The sequence below is a fragment of the Aplidium turbinatum genome, chromosome 3, assembly GCF_918807975.1.
Source record: "Aplidium turbinatum chromosome 3, kaAplTurb1.1, whole genome shotgun sequence".
NCBI lineage: Eukaryota > Metazoa > Chordata > Ascidiacea > Aplousobranchia > Polyclinidae > Aplidium > Aplidium turbinatum.
In genome coordinates this window covers 30,391,442-30,409,034 of record NC_137474.1, presented here as the reverse complement: position 1 = coordinate 30,409,034, position 17,593 = coordinate 30,391,442, and the positions used below count along the sequence as shown (strand labels likewise).

General features: G+C 39.7%; 1 protein-coding gene and 1 non-coding gene across 2 annotated transcripts in view; one reads left to right on the top strand and one right to left on the bottom strand.

Moving 5' to 3' along the window:
* LOC145767397 (folliculin-interacting protein 2-like) overlaps positions 1-14,349 on the top strand; it is a 30,648-nt gene extending 16,299 nt beyond the window's left edge. Inside the window, exons 4-20 of the mRNA XM_082579211.1 lie at positions 342-451; positions 701-769; positions 1,138-1,220; positions 1,693-1,833; positions 1,987-2,087; positions 2,252-2,343; positions 2,471-2,597; positions 2,990-3,171; positions 3,611-3,742; positions 4,343-4,505; positions 4,814-5,124; positions 6,090-6,235; positions 9,121-10,360; positions 10,768-10,929; positions 11,332-11,464; positions 11,875-11,990; positions 12,677-14,349. Of these exons, the coding sequence (XP_082435337.1) occupies positions 342-451; positions 701-769; positions 1,138-1,220; positions 1,693-1,833; positions 1,987-2,087; positions 2,252-2,343; positions 2,471-2,597; positions 2,990-3,171; positions 3,611-3,742; positions 4,343-4,505; positions 4,814-5,124; positions 6,090-6,235; positions 9,121-10,360; positions 10,768-10,929; positions 11,332-11,464; positions 11,875-11,990; positions 12,677-12,755 (3,387 nt within the window). The 3' untranslated portion in view covers positions 12,756-14,349. The remainder of the gene's footprint in view (positions 1-341; positions 452-700; positions 770-1,137; positions 1,221-1,692; positions 1,834-1,986; positions 2,088-2,251; positions 2,344-2,470; positions 2,598-2,989; positions 3,172-3,610; positions 3,743-4,342; positions 4,506-4,813; positions 5,125-6,089; positions 6,236-9,120; positions 10,361-10,767; positions 10,930-11,331; positions 11,465-11,874; positions 11,991-12,676) is intronic.
* Positions 14,350-16,253: 1,904 nt separating this feature from the next.
* LOC145767731 (U6 spliceosomal RNA) lies at positions 16,254-16,356 on the bottom strand. Its single transcript, XR_014288882.1, has one exon. It is a non-coding gene; the product is annotated as a U6 spliceosomal RNA (small nuclear RNA).
* Positions 16,357-17,593: the final 1,237 nt, after the last annotated feature.

Here is a 17,593-nt window from a genome sequence, read left to right as displayed (position 1 = left end):
TCCGCAATGACCAAGTTCAATTTTCTGCCTTCATAAATTTAGAAAAAAATGGCTACAATGTTAAAGCTTTCAATCACTTTCACGTTTTCTTGATACCACGGCACATAAATTTAATGTTAATTTTGTGAAGCACTGTTCCTTTTCTAAAGAGTTTAAAGATGGTCCGAACTGCGCTCGCTGCGGTCACTACCTCCACGACTCTTAAAAACAACAAAAAATTATCTTAGTGATGCCAGAAAGCCGTTTCACGGGCACAAAAACATAGTCAATGCCCGCACGTGGGCCACATTTGAGGTCTGAGTACAAGTTTGTTTCAAGATGACAATGTTTTTAATGTACAGTACCAATACGTTCACTGCCCTTCGGATAAGACGGAACTCCTGTCCGAGATGTTGTTCGGTTCTGTTGGGATGGCACAGAAAGCTGCTACTTTAAAAATCCACTACATCAAGTATGTGACGTCTTGAGATAACAGTAGCACTTTCTAATAAGATCATAAAACTTAAAGCTGAAATTGCTCATTTGTTTCATCTTGAGTCTGATGCAAATAATTACATTTTTAGTAAAGCTAAAAAGTTGGTTATCAAACTGGCGATTGCTTCAAGGATGGATTAATTTTTTAATTGCAATTCCGTGGTTAAACTACGCCTTTTGTCTGACTCAAGCAGCACTGTACGTTTAATATGTGGTTGTTTAATAGGAGCCCTCCTGCTATAATGCTGAGCCGTGTATTTTGTCTTTTATCCAGCAAGGAAAATACGACAGCTAGGTAAATATTTGACACTCTTGTACTTTTTTTAGTTTATTTCTTTTTATATAATATTACCCCAGTCTTGTTTTCACTTCATCCTTGATGTTAGCCTACCAAATACTAACTCAATGAGATCGGTGACTCTATCAGTCTATCTTAGTTTAATACACAGTAAGATATCCACTGACTAGCTCTACAATATCCCAGTAAACAATTTAAATATTTTGTTTTTGAAATGGCTTGGAACATTTGCGGTAGAAACTTTTGGGTGGAGTTGACATTAGAATAATGTGTTTTTCTCCATTGTAAGATTGCATGGTAGTTGCAAAACAGTTTCATTGTGTGCGCTTTGCTCAAATAATGTTGTTTTAAAATGTTTTTATCAGCCTTGACAGAGGCATAGAGAATCACTTCGAGGCTCTGAGGAACAATTCCATATCAAGTCGTAGAAAAGCGAAGACCATGCCAGGTAAAGAAGTGTAGATGATGATAATACGTTTTTGAGCATTGATCTTTCGTTGATTATAGTTTGGTATATGTTGTGAATCATCGGTGGTTTAGCCCCAATGCTGAAAACCAGTGATCAAAATCAACGGCAGCTATGAATCAATTTGCACAATTGCTCATGTGGTGATGCATTCAAGACCTGACTGAGATATGTAAAAGTACCGTATTTGAGATGTATCAAATATTAAATTAATGTGCAAAATAACCTTCAGAATTACAAAGGGCTTGTAGTATTAAAAGTATTTGATAATATAGTAGTTTTTGTAGTATTAATAGTTATTGAGATATATATAACCACAGTATGAATACCGAAAAGCAAGACTCAGTAGTTCTCTTTATTTCAGTCTCACTTAAACGCATTAACGACATTCTTCTATGAACGTTGATTTTGCATGATTGTTACTTCTCATCCCATCTATCATATTTATCTTTAGTTCCGTACATTCCTCCAACTCCTCCGTCCACCGGCTCCTCCTACTCCAGCCAGGGCGGTGGAATGTTTCATCGTTCCGACTCCGGTATATCGTTGTCTTCAGTGCCGTCCCTGATATCGACCTCAAGCAGAAGCATTAGTGGTAAGTTGGTGACTCCTTGTCTGGTGAGGTGGTTTTGAAGAATTTAAGTAACGCGCAAAAGAAACCTGTAATAATTTATAGTTAATGTGTATTGTATACCTCAATTTCACATATTATAATATTTCTAATTTGGAAATGCTTCTTCATCATTAGGATCTCTTGGTACAGCTGTAATGAGGATTCCATCTTCATCTTACGGAAGAGCTCAATCATTTCCAAAAAACCAAAGAGACAGCTTCACTTTGCTTGAAGAGGTCTGTACTTCGCTGTATTGTAGGTGAATTTGACCATATCATCAACTGGACGACGCTGTAACTAATTTTTAGTATCTTAGTATAATGCGTTTGAGAAAGTTATACATGAAATTGAAATTCAGAGACAGACGTAGATCAAATGGTGTATTACCATTTTTCTACAGGTACCTAACGACAGGGTACCGTCCGGTCTACGCAAAACACGCATGAAGATTGGATTTGCCGTTATATGCGAACCAGAGCCAAACAATTTATCGTAAGTTCCACTTGTTATATTGACATCAAAAACATTAGCTGTCATAAAGTTATAGATGCCATTACTAGCCGATCCATAATAACTAGGCCTCCCACTACTTGTGCTGACACCACTTGCTTTGTTTCAGGGAGTTCCAACAGTTTTTCTTCGAGCATTTTCCTCTCATTGAAAGTCACATGACGATTTTGAAGGAGAACATTGAAAAAGCTTTGCTCATCCGCTCCAAGCCGGACTTCATAGAGTCGATGATGAAGGTGATTATTGCTTAGTCTGGTGGTTCAAACCAATGCAGAAATGTTCTAATGTACCAAATATTTTAGCTTTTGCGTCACACTAACATGATAGCGAAGTGAATTTGAGTTTTTACCAGCATGAATATGCGCTTGATGATTCTACAGACGCTCAACACGGGGAAGAGTTTTGCTGATTGTGCTGAGTCTGTTGTGAGGCATGAAGGCTTTTGTTTTGATCTGATGCAATCTATTTCTGTGATAAGGCAAGACACAGTCTATGCCAGCTGCAATATGAATATGCCGTTGATTTTTGCTGTATTTGCTTTTATGAGCACGCGATTTCAAGATAAACTTCTTATTGTTTCAATAGATACTAAGATAGCTGAATCATATTTTCTCGCCGAATTGTTTAGGCGCTTGGTATCTTTTCTACCAAAATCCACTCCATCTACTCTCTAAGTAGACTGCCAGAACCAGTGTGGCCCACACTTACCTTGTCAGGCATCCAACCAAACCATAGAAGGATTGTGATCAGCTCCTTCATTGGCGACCTGACCAGGTTGACTACGGAATATAACACCAAGCAAAAGAACTAGTGAGTTTTCTTTGCACGCGACTGCCGCGGGTTGATTGAGAAACCGTTTAATACTCACGTGCAACAAAAGATACACTTTCCGTGTTTTTTTATGGTCAATGCGAGACATAAAAGTTTATGGCTACCGCAAGAACGTCTTGTTAGATAAGTTTGTTTCATATGTCTTGTGTTATGACACCAACACTGCATTGCAAGTTTTGAGTTGGTCAAAATCAGGGATTTGTAACCTATTGTCTTAGGGCCAGGGTACGGCGTAATGCGTCATGTAACAATAAATACTTGTCAGTTCCTGGTGGCGAGTGGTAACTAAATTGATGAGATTTTAAAGGTAAATATTCATTCCAAAAGACTTCATAATTGTTTTTCTGTCCCGCTATGTTAAACATTAAACGCAAATTAATCCTGTGACCAAATATTTTAATTTTTTTTATCTTCTAAGTTTCTTCACTGGGCTTCTGACTGCTGTCCTGACCTACCACCTGGGCTGGGTCTCCTCTGCCACGCCTGTTGGTTCCAGTGATGTTTGCCACAAAAATGAAAAGCCCTATAACGCTCTATGGGCACAGCTTGGGTAGGTGTGCACACTGTTATAACATAGGCAGTTAATAATGTCTTCATTTCAAAAGTTTTTTCATCTGAAATATTACGCGAGTCGTACAGCGAAGTTACCTCCTAACGTTTGATTTTAAAAGTGAACATGCGTAGCTTTTTGGTGTGGATAACTATTTATATTACCAACCTAGCAATTTTTTGATATTTAATACCGTTTAAATTTTTTCCTGGCTGCATAGCCGAGTGGTGAAAACCCTGGAACGGCAATCGAAAGGGCGCTGGTTCGACACCGCTCGAGCATGCGGCTGTGTATGTGGCAGGACACTTAAAGGCATGCCTGAAGGTGGACACGAAGATTGGCTTCCTTGCCTTCCCGTCCACTTAATCTAAATCTTCAACCACCGGGTGTAAGCCTGGATACGACAAACCGTTTAAATGATCTACGTTTTCAATATTCCTCTGACCTAATTCCTTAACATACGTGCATTATGGATAGTTTCTCTCTGCCAATGGTAATGAGAAAAACTTTACCAATTGTTGATGACGACATACGTTTGTGCTGCTGAACAAACGTTTTCAACGCTCGTCTGTCCATTTCATAACGATTTGTGTACTGCAGCGACTTGTACGGAGCAGTTGGTGCACCAACCAAAGTGTGTCGCACGGTTGTAACTGGGAATGACCATGAGCTTGTCTCGACCGTTCTCTCTGCTCTCTCGTACTTCATTCGATCTGCAAAGATTGATGAAGCAATTTGTGTACCAGAGAAAATAACACCTGAGGTAAGATCATTTCTCTTGTTGTTTCAATTTGTTCTTCATATTGGGAACTGAGGAAGTCGCTTGTTCCATTGTACAGTTCATACAACGTGAAAGTTTTTTTAACTTTATAATGTGGGAAATTGAAAACCAAAACGGCCGACAATGTTGTTAGATTTGCAGGAATAAGCTTTCAACGTTACAGGCTTTGGTTGTTGACTGAACATTTTTGCATCACGTGGCCTAATTGTATCAAAAATAATTAGTTTCGCTTACTTGCGGTTTATTCTTGCGCAATTTTCCATTGGCAAAGTCAGTGTGTTGTGTTTCAGACTTTGGGCTTAGAAAAACCGCCACCCCTTTCTGTATCGTTTGTTCCGAGCGAGATTGAAGATTCAGATTATGTTTTCGTTTCTGTATGTGATGATGGTGAAAACAACAAAGATATACCTTCCACAAGTTTGACTTCAAACACTGCAGAAGCTCTTCCGAAAACCTCAGTTGTCAGGAGCAAATCATCCCCCCAGAATCCCAGAAAAAATGACACTTCTACAGCTCTGTCGCGCAGCTACAGTGGCCCTATGATGAGACGGGACACTCGTGCGAGAAGCAACGCCATTTTAGAAGCTAAACCACCAAGCATGTAAGCCATTTGGCGAAGCTTCTCAGTCAGCAAATCAGCTTTTATTTACATAGTTTTAGCGTCTGCAGACGTTGAATCAGTGTAAAAAGGTCTGATTTCTGAGTTTTTTTTCAACAAAAAAGTTTCTTGCAATGAAATTTAACGAACTACTATTCGAAAACAGCCTGGTCATTTTTCTGATAAATGAACAAAAATAACTGAATTGCTATTCAAGTTTGCTTCATCATCAGCTCAAGATTTCGAAATCCCCATTGCATGTGTTCTCTTTCATAATAATAGTTCAGCCAAAGCAAATATGGTCACAGCAGCATGATATTTGCTGTCTTGTGATGCGTGAGGTTAAACGACAGTTCACGTGACGTGTGAGTGATCACATGCCAATCCGTCACGGTCTAGTGCTTGATTGACAAGTTGCGTAATAACACGCGTCGGGCTGGGATGTCAGAGCAGTTGTTGTTTGTCATTCATCGCTGATTAGGCATGCGTTTTGCAGTTATGATTTTGAATGGCGACATCCCAGACAGCAAAATAAGTCATTTTTACATTGATTCAACGTTACAGAGTACAGACGTTGAATCAAAGTAAAAATGACCGATTTTGCTGCTTGGGAAAGAAAGATTTTTATAATCTCACGAAAGGAATCAACTGCTTTTACGCATCGTAGCCAGACATCGTCGTCGTAACAATTCACACAATTTTCTTTTATAGATTGATGGGATATTTATTACTTATCTTGAAGTTGAAGAAACCTTTTTCCAAAACTTAACCAATTGCAATTTCACGCACAGAGCCTGTTTAAAGGTTTTGAACCACTGTAGCAGGACTGGCCCGGTCGCGAAATTTTTTTCCCCACGAGATCTCTGTCACCGAGGCGAAAAATACAGTTTTAATTACTGTTATTATTATAGTTTACTAATTTTCCATTGACCTTAGCTTATTGTTTTGTAAACATCGTTTGCGTTTAGATCGAGGTCGTACTCGAACAATTTCATATCGAAGCCGAAGCCTATCCAGAGTCGCCGTCAGTCACGAGATCCTGAAGATGTTGTCATACCAACCGTCAACAAGTTTCCTTGCACCTTTTTGAATCAAAGCAAATCCAGTTCATCGCGTGAGTGATTGTGAACGTCTCCTTGATACGTTGTTATTACCACGAGATGGCACGTTACCAGACAGCAAATTAATCGTTTTTTTGTACGGTTTTGAGTGTTCTGCTTCCAGATTGTGAATGCAACGACATTCTTTCTGCGTCTTGGTAAAGTTTGCTGGGTTCAAAAATATCTTGATGGATCATGTTGTTATAAGTCCGGGTTCACGTTTGTGAGCTGCTTCAATCCATTGAAATGTTCAGCAACAATAAACGCTTTTATTGACCCCAAGAGCTAGTGAATTCTTCTGATTTGCAGCTATGGAGCAATTTGCAGTCGTTTCATTCAATTTGGCAATCCTAGCAATCGGCACATCTTCAGAGCATATCCACATTATACAGTAATGTTATAGAAATTAATGTTGCGTTTTGGTGTAAGTGCCCTTTCCTCAGTCATTTTTTTTTCTGTTTCTTAGCAGTCGATTGTAGCAAGAATTGACAGCGATAGACACCATGTTTCGCCTTTTTTTTCTTATTTCGCGCAACGCTCAGAGTTCAAGATGAATACCACTACACCTTGCAATTTACATTTTTCCATATAAAATTGAATTGTTACCTGACTCATTATTAATGCGTCCTCTTCGGGAGTCGTCCACACACCCAAACACTCAGCAGGCACACCGGCACCATACTTAGATTACTTACATGGATGATACCTACCAGGAAGGCGAGAGACTTACTCTAACCGAAGGGACCCACCGCAGTAGATGGTAATCTGTGGGTATATAAAAAAGGTTATTGGCTGCCTCAAGCTTATCTACCTGTCTCAACTTTCCTCTTGGTGATGTTGGAGCAGACTAGGAAGTGGTGGGTCAAGCTCGAGAGCTAGCGCGTTTTGGTAGAGAAATAATTTTATTTTAAGTTTGTTTGTGTGTGTGCTTCTTCTTGATGCCCGCTTGAAGAAGGGCACCGGCGTGTGAAAAAGGGCCACTGCAGTGTGACATCTCATTTGGCGGAAATGCCAGAGAGGGGCAGCCAGAGAGAGAGTAGCTTTTGCTGACCCAAGGGTCTTCTTTAGATGTGCCTCTGCAATACTGTCATCCCAGGGCGAGTAGGACGAGGGAGAGGGACGGTTAAAGATTTTCCCACTTTCGCCTAGTCAGTATCTATCGCACCACTAATTATGCCACAGACTCTCAGCCACTGCCTTTACCAGTCAGTTTAACTTATCTTTGTGGAAATCAAAGAGCCTTAAAAACAAAACCAGCAAGCGCCAAGGGAGGACATTGTGAAGAAAGGAGCGTTCTTCCTGGCTATCAGCATAAAACGGTCCCTTCACATTTATTTTTCATCTGTTGTATTTACCATAAGGGAGCGTTCAAATATTACGTAACGCTGTTTTTCCGAATTTTTGACCCCCCCTCCCCCATGTGACGCCAACGTAACGTTTTTGTCAACCCCCCCATCTCTCCCCACGTGACGCTTTTCCATTACAAAGCCCGTTTATATCAAAATTATGACGTGGAAACACGTGTTGATAAAATATCTTAGTTTGTATGCACCTAAAGCTTATGGTTGAAACATGAAATTTTAGCTATATTCTTTTTTTGGAATTAAAACGTTATGTAGCCTACCTACTGAAAACGTTTAGTAGCCCACCCGGTTCAACTCAATAGAACCACCCTATCCACAGCAAACACATTGTCTACTCTCTATGTCTCTACTTAGTAATTAAAACGAATATAGTTCAGGCTTTAAGTCAGTGGTTTTCAACCAGGGTTCCGCGGAACCGTAAGGTTCCGCCAGTAAGTCTAGGGGTTCCACAAGTTTACATTCAAATCCGAGAGTCTATTATATTATTATATGCATATTGTTTAAATATAATCAAATATTGATTAGGTTTGCCCCTATTAATAAATTTTCTACACTTTAACACGTTCGCTGCGATCCCGAATTTTCGTTGTTTTCTTGTGGTGCGATAACCTTTAACTTTCTGCTTTCCGCCAAATTTTGTCGACATGTTTTCTTCGCTTCAAGGAGTTCTTTCAGACAGTTCGTTTGTACACCGGTGGGTCAAATTGCCGTGAACGTGTTAGAGATCATTTTGTTTTGCCAGTAGTCTATTAGGTTTTTTACAGTTTGTATTTCTATTAAAAATAAATAAATCTGAACATGAGTATTTTAATTTAATTAATTAAATGATGTTTTTTGCATAAGGTAATTAAATTATTGAACAGGGGTTCCTCGAGCTTTTGGAATATTTCATTGGGTTCCGTTCCACCAAAAACGTTGAAAACCACTGCTTTAAGTGATGATAAGTGATACTTTTATTTGCAATTTACTTATAATAATACTTTCTAAACCGGTCAAAATTTGCAGCCATAAAAAGGGCCAATTATTTTCATCAATTTTTTTCAAGCCAACTGCAATTTAAAAAGGCCAGATTTTTGGAATTTGGCCTAAAAAGGCCATCTGGCAACCCTAATGTTGTTCACTCACGTCAAAGCAAGCTTTGTGATGTAAGAATGCTGCCTTGCAATTGTGCAATGCGAGGTTTTATGCACTTAGAACCTATATGGAATTACGGGAATTACAGTACCGTAGTTGATACTTGATAGAGATTTTGTTGGTGCTGAATAGGTGAGCCTGTTGGATATGATTTCAGCTTAATTTAGTATCCAAACGACGATACCAGCCAGCACAAATAAACTACCGTACTCGTAAGCGTTACGTAACGTTTTGCTTGAACCCCCTCCCCCCCCCCCGATGTGACGCTAACGTAACGCTTTTCATAACCCCCCCCTCCCCTCGATAGCGTTACGTAATATTTGAACGGTCCCTAACTAAAATTTCAATTTTAATTGGGACTCAAGTGCATGGTTCCTATTTAAAGAATTCTATTGTTTCAGGTGAAGCAATTCCAGAAACAATTTGTTTACCCGATGAACTGACACACCATCCCAACAATAGCCCTGTTGCGAAAGAAAGCATCTTCCCATCATCATCATTGCAAAATCTGCCCACTGATACGGACACAAATGCGTGCCGCGTTATTCCTTCATTTGTCGACAAAGTGCGACCTCAAGTGGAACGAGAAGTGAAGCTGTTTCGTGACTGTACCTATAGTGAGCGAAGGGGAAGTTCCCCGTCGATTTTGACGCCGGCATTGCGTTTGAAACAAAAACATGGTGTTGATTTAACCCCGTCAACCTTATCTACCTCTTTACGCTTTTCTTCTGATAATGCTGTCATTCCAGATGAGATGGAAGTTAGTTTTCCACTGACATCAACATCTCATCCTCCTGCTGGTGCAATAGAAACTGTTTCCGAAAGTAATCCACGTGGCTCCTCCCACTCCAGGACTAAAATCAGGATAGGGAACCGCCGTCGTCATTTACCTGCTTCTCTTATCCATGGAGGTGTTGAAAACACTTCCAATGACTCCAGTTGCAAATCAGAAAGTCCTACTTTTCAGCGGATCAAACTCATGCGGATCCCTTCCGTCCAGATAAACCACAACGCCTTTGAAGAATACTTTGGCGATGATCTTCATGAAGACACTGCTTCTCAAGACATTGTCTGTAAGGAGTCAAGAATACTCGAAGTTATAGACAAACAAGAGCAAACAAACGCATCTTGCTCTTCTCATCCCGCTACGGGTTCTTCGTGTCCAAATACCTCAACCACTGTTTCTTATTCTCCGCATAAAGGTACAACAGAACCCGATATATTCACTAAAATGCCCAAAGAACCGGACACTATCCCTTCCTTATACCCCACCCTTCCTACAGTTTCACCTACTCCTTCTCAACCTGTGAGACGCCAAAGTCTAAATATTACGAAAATTTACCCTTCATTACCTTCTAAGTCTCCTGTTGGCGTTGTGAGCTTCAATGTTGGAAATGAACAGGTTTCGTTTCATGAGGCAAAGCCCACAGAGCCTTCCCATATTCCAATGCCCCAGCAACCGATGCCGCCCCATCGGCAGTGGTCCTGTCAGAGCAATGCCACTTTGAAAGCCGAAGATCATTGGTGGGATAGCATGTGTTTGGAAAAGCTACCTCTTGCCGATGTTAACATTAAGGAATATAATTCCTCCCAAGACACCCCCAGTCACACTGCCCCCGGGTTCGCGTCTTTAATGGCAGAGTAAGTTGTTGAACGTTGGTTAAGATTTTACTTTTTCTATTTAAATTGTGTTTTTAGGCCGAGTGCCGCCTCGTTATTTATGGAAAGCTATAGCCAGACAGCAAACTCTGTCATTTTTACATTGATTCAACGTCTACAAACGTAAACATGGCGGATTTTGCTGTCTGGGTAAAATATACCTTCGAACTACCGATTTTATCGTTTAGATTTTGGTATTTCTTTACCTGGGTTCGGAGTTTTTTTAGTTGTTATGATCAAAATTCTAACATCTTGCTGTGTCCTTGCAGCCATGGCTTGGAACTGTTGCTTTTAACAGCAGTTTTCCTGTAAAGCTGCTGTCGAGAAACGTTTTTTCAGTGGAAATAATTTCAGTATTTTTTTTATTAACCTCAATTCATCGCTTCCAGTTACAACCACGACTATGTGGATGACTTCGTCCTCCAAGGCGCCCCCAACCAGCCTGGAATGCACCAGGAGATCCTGGAGGGATTGGATCACATGGTACGGACCCCCGTCCTGGATGAACCGGTCGCTGAAGCGCTCTGCGTACTCGCCGATACCGATTCTTGGTTGGTATTTGTGAACTAATGCAAGTGCTCAAATGCCCTTTTTGTACATTTGTTTTACCGTCTAAAAACATTCATCCAACGTAAATAACGCAGTTAGGTTCTACCGATTTACGAATATGATGTAAGCAATAAGCATCGTCTTTTCTAATGAACATCTTGGAATAATGAAATGAAATAACTATAGTCTTCAAGTACTTAAATACTGCCAGTGACACATTGAAATCGCAATGCCAAGCCAATTTCATGACCATTGAAAGAGAAATGTATTTAAATTCCACATTTTTATGAATTTATTCAGTTGAGAGACCATTGACCTAAAACCGTGCACAACTGCACGTGCATGGTCTTGAGTGAGTGGAAACTGAAAATCACAATTGCTTATTTTCTTCGTATCTCTTGCAGCTCGGTCAAAGTGTACAGCAGCCAACGCCTTCATAGCGACAGACCTTGCCTTCCAGCGTTGGTGTCCAGGTTGGTTGGGGGCATGTTGAACCGCATCGCTGCCATGGCCAAGTTAAAGATAGATCCGGAATTTGTGAGTAGCTTTTTTTTCCGTTTTCTGTCTTTAGAAACAATGTGTTTGTATTCGATAGATTTTCAGCTTGCGTGAAGAAAATCATCTCACTATTACATTGATTGGACCGTTCTAAACGTTTAAAAGATGACTTGAAGTTCCATGCCATGACATTGCACCTTGTAATAAAAATCAATAATTTTTACCTCTTTGGCTTCAAGGTCGGCCATGTTGTGTGCTCATCGACACGTGCGGCCATGTTGTGTGCTCATCGACCCGTGCGGCCATGTGTGCTCAACTGCTCATGCAGTTTTCAACCTACTTTTCGAGAATGTTCAATTTTATTTTGCACCGTTTTAATATCAAGAAACGATGAATCAACGTAAAACCAACACTATTGATATTGTAACAACTTGTCATGCCTCGTGCAGTGCATGAACGACCTTGAAAGTGAGCTCCGACAACTCGTGCTCATGAGCAGAATGCTAGCCGAGTACGTACGTGGAGAGAGAAAGGTGACTATGCCACAACTGACTGCTGCGCTCGGGTGAGCAAATATTTAGCAATTGAGTAAAGAATCTTTTCGTTTGTTTAACATAAATCAGGTGATTATTACACATGAACTTCATTTACTCCAGTAACCTGTCACCAAGTCGCTGTTTGTCCTTTATACATTGATTGTACACTGATTTACAGTGAGTTTTTACATTGTAAACAAGGACAGGTTGGATAACTGAGAACGCAAATTATTTCTAGCATAATCTTTTGGGATGTCACTTTGTAGCCACAATATCAGTTTTCTATTTCAGACTGTTAAGTATAAACGCAAAACTGTCACTTGCAACTGGTTCCAGTTAACGGCTGTCTTAAGTTTGTGCAATGACAACAAATGTACTGTTAACGCAACAACAAAGTTGAACGTAAATTCTCAGCTGCCAAATGTTGATACGATGTAGGTAGTAGCGTTTTCTAAGTGTTCTACATTGAAGTTGGTACGTGGCCTATTATTGCGCTCAAAATGCGTTCGCCATGATTTGGTGAACTGCATGCTGAAAAGAATCGCCATTACAAACCTCTCGGCCTATGTTTGTATGGCGGTTGAAATTTGCATTCAAATCGTTTCATAACAATTTGAAAACACAGAAAACGTCTCATGACCAAGCGTCGCTATTATACTGTAGAAGAGGCGTGAGGACTAACTCCAGGTTTAAACATTAACTATTTTTTCTACAGAATAGAATCACAAGATCTGCCTTTGTTAATGGCCATTGCTTCTTGCCATAGCCCCCATGTGGCTCCTATACTACTATGAAGCTGTTTGAACGATAAAGACCTTTCGAGTGCTGTTATGAGTTTCTAGGATATCGTGCGATTTCACTTTTGCGACTAGTTTCTTAGAAACTTAATGACTGACTTTAGTTTTATCAGCAATTTTTGGAGTGCGAACAAGGTTTGCCCAAACTTTGTCTCCGCAAATATATTTTTAAAAACGGAACAATTTACGATTTGCCCAAATTCGCTATGTTTTTGTAGCGGAGGAACAACCCCCGTCTCCTACGGCTGTGCCTAAAACATTTTAACAATTTCTTCAAGAAACCAATTTACATCACAAAAAAATTTACAGTTGGTGACGTGGTTTCCGTACGTAGCATGCTTGCGTTTGATTCGTGGATGCAGTCTTGTTAGAACCGCACACCGTGATCACATCAATTGTGGTACACTGCCTTTCTAGACACTAAGTCTGTTTCAAAGAAAAGGGTTTCGATCAAGTTAGTATTACCTCGTCTCATGCGTTCTCTTGTGCAATTTTTATGTATTAATTTCCCATAGTGTTTCGCAATCTTTCAGGACATTTAATTTTGTTGCTATTTGAATGACAACATTTCAAAGCATTTTGAATTGATACAAATCTTGCTCTTCCAAAGTCAAACAAACATATTATATTTTTGTAACTGAGCGGATACAACTTCGAACCTTAATAGTGGTCTATTAAGAAATACGCTGATGCATATAGGTCGTTTTGTTATTATTTTTTTGCTTTTATTTGTGTTTTACGGTTGAGTGTTATTAGGGAGTATTTTAGTTAATTGCAAATTAAGTCGTTATTTTTTTCCCTTGGCCCTGTTTATTATGCCAGCGGTTTCTGTAGTTAAGCCACTTTTGAAATTATTTCACCGATTCACTGAAAGAAATAAGCAGCAAAAGTTTCCAGTACTGTTTGGTCAACTGCAGTTGACACTTGAGCTTTGTAACATTGCTTTAGAATTTTGATCTTACATCACAATAACATACAATTCATAGACATAAAGGACGCTCAGTGTTGAATGATTCAGTCTGATTAGCCATGAGCTGTTTGATACAAAATTTAAAAAATGCCTAAAAAGGACCGCTTGTCTTCCGTTTCAGTGTTTTCTTTTCTTTCTTTTGCACGATGTTTTAAAATTGTGACGGGTTCTACTGTGGCGCTTTCGACAAAAAAGCTTCATGGCTAATATATTGTGTTGTGCTGCAGATTACCATCGTATCAATATCTCCTGATTTCTTTCGCTTGTTATTTAAGTTTCGCTGAAGCCAAGACACTGTTTTATACTGCTGTTTGTAGCAATGGGACTAAATGATATTTCTGTATTTTTCACCAACGTTTAAGACATTGGTGATTGTCTTTACAACGTGCATTGGTTTCTGTAAAAAATCGGATTTTACATTTATATCCAACCCCTTAAAATTTGTTGGCTGATCAGAAACTTGCAAGATGAGAAAACCTTGCAATTTCACAATCAATCAACTACTGTGAACTGTCCGCAATCGCGTATTGTACCTTGTGGCGTCATTGATATTTTGTGAACCTGTCATTGGTTGGTGCTGCTACGTGACGTAATGTGATAAGCGAAACATTGGTCGTTACATTGAAATTGTGTCTGCTTTACATGGAAGGTTTAGCCACTATCGAAATCGTAGCCCTCTTTAGTCTGACCCCTAAATATTGGGGTAAAAGAGTTTAGAATTGAGTAAGCCTGTAAACTACTAAACATCTGTTAAAATGCATTTATTCAAGTTGTTGTGAACATTGCTTGTGAGAATCTTTTTGCTTGAACTGAGAAACCTTCTTTGAGACCTTAATCCTGGCAGTTTCGCATACTTGTAGACCAGTGGTTCTTAACCAGGGTTCGACGAAGCTGTTTCAGGGGTTCGGCGCGATCGTCCTCTGAAACATTAACACACGGCCTACCAATGGTATATCACTCAGCGAATATTTTGGAACCACACTGAAGTACGATGGCTATCCAGGGGAAAATTAAGTGATGAAACGCGTTTTTGCTTTGCGTACAGAATTATTGGAGTTCTTGAAAAGTCACGACCATCGGTATTCAAAACACTTTGAGGACAAGTTTTATCTTTACTTAGGCTTTATTTAGCTGACATCTTTGGTGCTGTCAGTCAGCTGAATTACCAAATGCAAGGAGGTAGTAAAAATGTAGGCCTAATGGAAGCTGAAGAGTAAATGAGTGCTTTTCAGAGGAAATTGCAGTTGTGGTGGCAGCGATTGGAAAATAACAACACCGCTAACTTTCCACGTCTGGATGAGGTAGCAAGTGGTCTAGTTCCGATACAGCAATAATGGCGAAGTTCGGAGGCTTTTAAGCCAGTATTTACTGAGCATTTGCAGAAGTTGCAAAATTTATTTCAAAACTACTTTCCTGAACAAACGTAATATCCAGCATGGATACGTCAGCCATTTGCTTATGATACTTCAACAGAAGATCTAAACAGTCCATACTTATAGGTGACATTATCCAGCTTCAAGAAAGCGAGATGCAAAAAAGAAACCTAACACGACAAATCTTCAATCGTTTTGATGCCAACAAATGGAAAGTTATCCTCTTATTACAAAAGTTGCCCTTGAAGTTCTCATGCCATTCGTAATCACTTATTTATGCGAGCATGCGTTTTCTATTCTGGTGGATGTTAAAGCAAAAAAACGATACCGCCTTATATGCGAAGATGATATGAGAATTGCTGTTTCCGAGACAAAGCCTCGAATCTCACGAAGATGATATGAGAATTGCTGTTTCCGAGACAAAGCCTCGAATCTCACTATTGGTCTCAAAAAAACGACAACAGAAGTCTCATTGATTCAGTAATGCATTGCTATTAAGTATGGTAGATTTTTGTGTTTGTGACTCGGCGTAAATTTGGGGTTCAACGAAAGGTTGCAGATTAGCGTAAGGGTTCGGCAGGTTAGTAAAGGTTAATAACCACTGTTGTAGAGGTTTTGAACCACTGATGCGGCCGGTCACCGAGATGGACAGAGTGGAGTTTCCGATATTTCTAGAAGTGAACCATTGAACAATCACCACTTCAACTCAAGCGACTTGCAAGTGGCAACTCAACAAAGGTGTACGCAATGATGAAACCCCCTAGACCAGGGGTCACCAACTGGCGGGCGGCATGCGGCCCGCGGAAGGAATCAGCGTACAAGTAGCCTATAACCAAAAATACTTTTCTTGAGGAGTTAAAGAGCACGAAAGCAAAAAATACTTTCCGGGAAGCATATTTTCGCTTTGCATACGATTCCACCGACCGACCATTCAGGTTATAGTTCTAGGTGGGGGTTGCTTAAAGCTATTCCAGTGCGATGTCTTGCCGATGTTTAATCAACCACTGTCCCAGTGGTTGATTAAAATGTCTGTTTTCGAATTTCCAAAATGTCTGTGAGCATAGGGTTGCTTATTTTAAGTTTGCAAATGTCATGTAAACACTATAGTGTGTGTTTCACCGTTATTGTGATTCACGAGCAGTGTTCTCTTTATGAAATATGGAACGCTTTACGATTTTGCGTGTCATCCTTGCGCAGGGACCATGCTAATCTTCTCTGTATCGTTCCAATTTTAGTATATCTACTGCCGAAGCAAGTTCTGCAAAATGTTGTTAATCAACAAATTCTTGCCACGCTGATAAGCATCGCAAGTGACAGTTGTCTATAACAAATGAAAGACGGTTTTATAGACTCTCACAAAAAGGATGAAAAACCAACTCATTGTTTTTTTAAAGGGAAGACTGTTCATGAATTACGATAGAATTACGGTTTTTGGGTGATTTCCGCAAGCATTTGTTTCATGGTGCCTGGTTTCTTTTTCCCTGTTATTGGAGCCTATTTTTCGCTGATATGTTTGCAGGTCACTATTGTTGCCTGTATTGCGATGTGTCAAACATTTCCTTGTTTACTGAAATTGTTAATTGCAAGATATCTTTTGTGAAGCGAAGTGACAACACCACTCTTGCTTCGCGATGAATATTCTGATGAAACCGCTCGCCTCGCTATAAGTGCGCAAAACAAGTGGCCTCGTTTATTAGGCATTGTTAAAAAAAAGTCAAAAGTGTTGTAAAAGGAGCTTGGCCTGGCAGTAGCGTTGTTCGATTAACTTTGTTTTGCTGTGGTATTCTAACATAAATATGAACAACATGTAACGCTGGATACTGGGTACGAAATGCGTTCTTTTCTAGCATGAGAGTCAACCTACCTAAAATTTTATTAGTGCGGCCCGCCACAGCTCTCCTTCGTGCCAAAGTGGCCCGCATGCAAAAAAGGTTGGTGACCCCTGCCCTCCCTAGACAGTAAAAATGGCAAATTTTGATGTCTAAAAGGCGACAAAGCGACGCCGCTACGATCAAGGTAAAGCTTTAGACCAATGATTCTCAACCTTTTTTGGCCCATGGACCGTATTTTAAAAATATTATCCGATGGACAACTTTGCTATGTTGACGCCTCATGAACGCCATTAGTCGAAACTGTATTGCACGTAGGTCAGAAAAATCAAGGACGTGTTCAATTTTAGTCCTTAATAAAAATAATACGTAATTAACTAATTAAACAAACCCTCTTAATTCGCACACTCAACCACAATTCTGGATCAACACACATTGAATGATTGTGAAGTTATGAAAAATTCAGTTTACAAGCATTTTATGACAAACACATGGCATGACCTAAACTACTTGAATACACATAATTTTAATTTCAATTTTTATTCTAACAAAACATCATGCACATATTGTTTCTCAACCCAACAAACAGGGTACCAGCCTTATTTTTTTTTTTCATTATAGATCGATTTCGCTATCACAGCATCCTCAGTATGATTATTTTCA